Below are 5,405 nucleotides of genomic sequence, written 5' to 3'. Positions count from 1 at the left end.
CTTACTAATAATAAGAGCCTTTATTCAAGAGTAGAGTATAATAATTTGAGCAATATTTCAGCTTATAAATTCATGGAAACAAAAAGTTCAGCTTACAAAGTTAATGGTTGCTCTGATTTAGACTAACAAGATGCTTGTACACGCCACCACTTCTGTTGATTAGCTCGTTGTGGCTCCCGCTCTCGATCACCTTTCCAAATTGCAATACGCAAATCCTGTTTGCATTTTGGATAGTTGACAGACGGTGTGCAACCACGATAGTTGTTCGACCTTCCATTAACTTGTCTAAAGCCTGTTGAACCAGTTTCTCAGATGCTGAATCCAGGGCGCTTGTTGCTTCATCCAAGACAAGAATCCCGGGATCCTTGATGATAGCTCGAGCTATGGCCACCCTCTGTTTCTGGCCACCTGATAACTGAACTCCTCGTTCACCCACTTGTGTCTGATATCCTTGGGGCAGTGAACCAATAAATTCATGAGCATTTGCTGCCTTGGCAGCATCCATTATTTCAATCTCAGAAGCCCCTTCTTTACCGTATTTTATGTTTTCATAGATTGTAGTAGAGAACAGAGCTGGTTCTTGTTGAACAAGGCCAATTTTTAGCCTCAAAGATCTTAGATTAAGCCCTCTTATGTCCATTCCATCTATAAAAATGACACCTGAGCTTGGGTCATAAAATCTCATCAGAAGTGCTATCATTGAGCTCTTTCCTGAGCCACTTGGACCTACTAATGCCAGGCTACTTCCTGCGGCAACATTCAAGTTCACTCCTTCAAGTACAGTCACATCAGGCCTGGCAGGATATCTGAAGTACACATTCTTGAAATCAATGTCTCCTTGCATCTTTTCCACTAAATCTGAAGTCGGGTCATCTGGGTCTATTTGGGTCTTCCTATCAATGATGTTCCAAATGGATTTCAAAGCTTGGGATCCTTTTATGGCGTCAGGAGCAAAACCAACTGCCTCAGCAAAGGCAAAAGCTGTGATGACTATCACCAGGAAGGCCTTCATGCAATTACCAAAGGTTGCTTCTTTGTGTTTGATAAGTTCTGAGGCATACCAAATTGCTAGTGCATAGGAAGAAAATGCAAAGAATTGGCTCAACCCATAGCCGATGCCTGATATGTGGCCACGCACGAGGGCATGCTTGCTAGGTAGGTATAATTCACTGGCAAATTGAGCTGTTGTCCGATCTTCTGCATTGAGAGAGGCCACAGTTCGAATATTGATGATGGCTTCTCTAGCAATTGAAGTTGCTCTGGAATAGGCCCGTGTGTAGTCTCCTCCAAATCCCTTTAAAGATAATTGCTGCAGACAGTGCAAACATTTGGATCCAATGTCATAACAGAGGAAATACAATAAATAGTTACATTTACATGAGATCAGAACCTTTCCTTTTTGTATCCACAAGTTGAAGGCATCTACCGCATGATTATGTCTACAAACAATTAAAAAATACCACAAACCACCCAACTGCATTTTTCTGTAAACTACCTACAAGGGCTTAACACTGGCTCCTTTGCTCAGACAGTAGTCTAAATATCAGGATGCTCTGAACTAGTTAAAAGATATATACTGTGGTTCCATTTATTCAAAATCTCTAGAACATACCTCGGCCAATGTGGAGCAAATGAGCAGTGGTAAGGTTGAAATAGCAACAGATGCCATTTGCCAATTGACCACAAGAGCGATCAGGAAAGCTGTTACAATGAGTGATACATGTTGAGTGACAGTACACAGACGGTCAGAGAGAGAACTTCTCAAAATGGTTGCTGCCGCAGCTAATGTTGATGCCAATGATCCACTGCTGTGTTCATCCATATCAAACCAGCCAATCTCGTTTCTAAGTATAGCTTCAAGCACAAATAAGTAAATAAATTTTAGAAAAACTTTTGCAGATATGAAATTTATGAACATATTAAATGGGGAGAAACAGTTTTTAAATTTCACAAACACATTTGTTGTCTGGCAAGTTTCTCTAATCTAGTTCATCAAACATATAAAAGAACTGCTAGTAATGGTACAAGTCACATAAAAATACCTGAGAACATTAAGAGGCGGACTCGCGTGACAAGTCGCTCCCCCATTAATGTATAGAAATAGTACTGCAAGAGATATATGGGGACAATGGCAATAGCTGCTCCAACAAATATGAGAGAAATCTTATCCAATTGATGCTTGAGGTATAACTTGTCAGGAGAGTAAAACAGAGTCAAGACTTCTGCCAGTCCAAAAGCAAAAAGAGGACGTTCAATGCCTGATAGTATGGCCCCTATTGACCCAAGTGCTGCAAGTGGCCATTCGGGAGCATTTAATTTTATCAACTTTCTGAAAGATGGCTCCGGCACATTTCTCAGTTGATTATGCTGACATCTACTTGTATTTTCATCACTAGACTTGACTGGCAGAGTCTTTTGAGCAACTGTTTGAGTAATTAGCAGTTCTGAAGAGTCCCTGAACAATTTTTGGGTCCAAAAATCAGTACAACTATAGTGTGAGCAGTTTAGCCTAAAGAATTCTGTAATCACTTACATGGGTTCCCTATAGCTCTGCTGTTTCTGATATCTGTCAGTTTCTGATACTTGCAGCCTCACAAGACTAGAATACTCTCCCCCCATGGACATTAGTTCCGAATGGGTGCCACTTTCAACTACTGAACCATTCTTCAGTACAATAATTGTATCAACATCATGAATTGTTGAAAGCCTATGAGCCACAACTATGGTTGTCCGACCCACCATAATTCTCTCCATAGCTTGTTGTACAACAAATTCAGATTCTGCATCCAGGGCGCTTGTAGCCTCATCCAGAAGTAAAATTTTTGGTTTTCTCAATAAAGCTCTAGCTATTGCTATTCGTTGCTTTTGCCCTCCTGAAAGCTGGATCCCTGCCTCCCCCACCTTAAAATGAGAAATAAAAAGCAAAAAAGTTCAAGAATGTGATTACAAAGTTGTCAAAATTAAATACAAAAATCTGTTTACCAGTGTGTGGTAAGCTTCTGGCAGAGCTTGAATGAAAGAATGTGCATTAGCAGCTTTTGCAGCTTCAACTACACGATCCATATCTGCATCTTCTTCTCCATACAGAATGTTCTCCACTATAGAGGTGGCAAAGAGTGTTGGTTCCTGATTTACCAGGCCTATCTGGTGTCTCAGCCATTTTAATTGGAGACTCCTTAAATCATGCCCATCCAACAGTATTTGACCTAGACACAACCAATTTCTTAGACTTGACATGTTACCTCCATGACATCCAGTGGGTTTTTCATTTTCAATAAGATGAAGACAAGTGATACCTGATGTGGGATCATAAAATCGTTCCACCAAGGATATGATAGTGCTCTTTCCAGATCCACTTGGACCGACAAATGCACAAGTCTTCCCCGCGCCAATGGAGAAGCTCAGGTTATCAAAAATAATAGTAGACCGCGACTGGTATGAAAACGAAACTTGACAGAATTCAATTTGCCCAACAACTTCTGATACCATTATTCCATCATCTGAATTTCTAGAAGAATTGGAAGAATTCGTAATTGTTCTCATCATATTACTTGCAGCAGCCTGACCCCTGGCCAACGCAGAAATGCATGGAGCAGCTTGGCCCAGTCCACTGAGAACACACATACCACGATCAAGCAGCAGTATTTAAATTTTGATGCATAAAACACAAAGGAATTTATCAAGGGGTGCTCACAATCCACTGAAGACGACATTGATGATGGTTGTAAAAGCTTCACCTCCATTAGCAACCTCATGTCTGACTATCACCCCAGCATACCAAAGTAGAAGTGCCCAAGCACAGAAGAGCAGCCCAAATGTGCTACCAATACCCAGACCTTTCACAATCCCACCTTTCTTCCCAAGCTTCAAGGCTTTTTCAAGTGAGTCTGAATACAATTTCACTGCTTTTTCCTCCCCCGAAAACGAATAAACTGTACGAATGTGTGAAATAACCTAGACAAAGATAAGACAAAATAGTGAAACATCTTAAATTGCTTAAAAATCAAACGCACCAGTTCTAAACAAAATGCTGCAGAACCCACATTAATGATCAGATGAATCCGTGTGAAAACTAATTCCTTTTTGCACTTTGATACAGTAGTTGGTTGAAGTTTTTTATTTCTTTCTTAAAACTAGTTTGAAATAATGACATTTGGCTAGAAATTGATCTGACCTTCTGGCTACACCCGAATCACATGTTCTTCAATAGAAAGCAGATAAGCGACTTACCTCTTCAGCTACTCTGCCCCCTTCAGCATAGGCAGCCTCATTCTTCTTTGACAAATTAGATAAAGTCACGGCGTTTACACTCCCAGCAATAACAATCAGAGGCACCACAGCAAGAGTGACCAGTGTGAGCTGCCACACTGATACAAAAGCCAAGGTAAATCCAGCAACGAACTGTGCTACGTACCTCAAACAATGTCCTATCTGCATTAGAGAGCAACAAAACATTTTACTTCTGAAACGGAAGACTTCTGAAATAAGAGACTCGGAAACGATCCCTTGATCAGAAAACTTTTCTGAAACTAGAGATCATTAAGGACAGCCACCTCACATCTTCACCTTATCACCTATGGCGTCCTGTACTAGTATAATGTCACTTGAAATCCGGAAAATGACATTTTCATCTTTGGCCTCTGTATCAAAGAAGCTAATATCTTTCCTCAAAATTGCCTGAAGATACCTGAGCCTCATCCGAGTTGACTGTCTCTCCCCGGTTTGCATCCAAAATGCCACCTCTGGGTTAGAAACGAAAGGAAACATTAGAAAAAAACTGGGTCAATTAAAAAATTGAAGAATTGCTGAACTCGTTGAGAAATTTGAGGCTATCAAGTTAAATGAAATTGTGATTCTGGGTTTGCCTATCCATGCTGCAACGAAGTTGATAATACCCAAGTAAACGAATTCCAACGCGTTCTGTAACGATGAAAAGATTCAGGTTAGTGAAAGCTCAAACATTGAATAATAAAAAAAATTTGAATGACAAATAAGGAATCCGGTGAAGGTGGCCAAAGCTATTGCCACCTTATTGTCACCTTATGAAATGAATTTGCCGTCTTCTAACTTCTCCTACTACTATTCCTCGTCTGTGAATCCAACAAACGAAAGACATGAGACCTTACCTGGGAAATCTTGCCACCCATCTTCTCAGGATCCTGCATGAGTGTCCCCAGCGACTGGATCATTCGTCCAAACTCCAGTAAGAACAATGGGAACGCTGCGCCGTGGACAAACGCCCCGATGCTTCCGACGAGCATCAACAGATAATCGAACCTATCAGCCAGAGCAAACAAGGCAAATCTCGATTTTTGTTCCTGCTTCGGAGTTGAGTCGCTGTTGGAACTGGGTCCAGTATCGACCTCCGCACCCTCCATGGCGTCCGAAGAGAACAGGAGAAGCTA

The 5,405-nt window shown here is 41.1% G+C and overlaps 1 protein-coding gene across 1 annotated transcript; it reads right to left on the bottom strand.

Moving 5' to 3' along the window:
• LOC137938799 (ABC transporter B family member 13-like) lies at positions 1-5,405 on the bottom strand. Its single transcript, XM_068783839.1, has 11 exons — positions 5,127-5,405; positions 4,866-4,920; positions 4,567-4,742; positions 4,231-4,431; positions 3,695-3,954; positions 3,297-3,610; positions 2,983-3,206; positions 2,534-2,901; positions 2,043-2,455; positions 1,613-1,854; positions 1-1,309 (listed from the first exon to the last, which is right to left on the bottom strand). Exons 1-11 carry the CDS (start codon positions 5,376-5,378, stop codon positions 101-103), a joined length of 3,714 nt encoding a protein of 1,237 aa, XP_068639940.1. The 5' UTR covers positions 5,379-5,405; the 3' UTR covers positions 1-100.

This window comes from Aristolochia californica, unplaced genomic scaffold, assembly GCF_029961685.1.
Source record: "Aristolochia californica isolate CCGP_79_NKW_82.1479 unplaced genomic scaffold, dmAriCali1.0.hap1 SCAF_8, whole genome shotgun sequence".
In the NCBI taxonomy this organism is placed as follows: domain Eukaryota; kingdom Viridiplantae; phylum Streptophyta; class Magnoliopsida; order Piperales; family Aristolochiaceae; genus Aristolochia; species Aristolochia californica.
The sequence above is the reverse complement of the archived record's forward strand: the minus strand, read 5'-3'. Positions and strand labels throughout refer to the sequence as shown.

Coding starts and splice junctions, on each gene's coding strand:
- LOC137938799 (XM_068783839.1), bottom strand. CDS start 5,378: ATGGAGGGTGCGGAGGTCGATACTGGACCCAGTTCCAACAGCGACTCA. Junction 4,743..4,865: donor CTTCGTTGCAGCATGGATAG/GCAAACCCAGAA, acceptor TTTCTAACCCAG/AGGTGGCATTTTGGATGCAA. Junction 1,855..2,042: donor CCGCCTCTTAATGTTCTCAG/GTATTTTTATGT, acceptor TTGTGCTTGAAG/CTATACTTAGAAACGAGATT.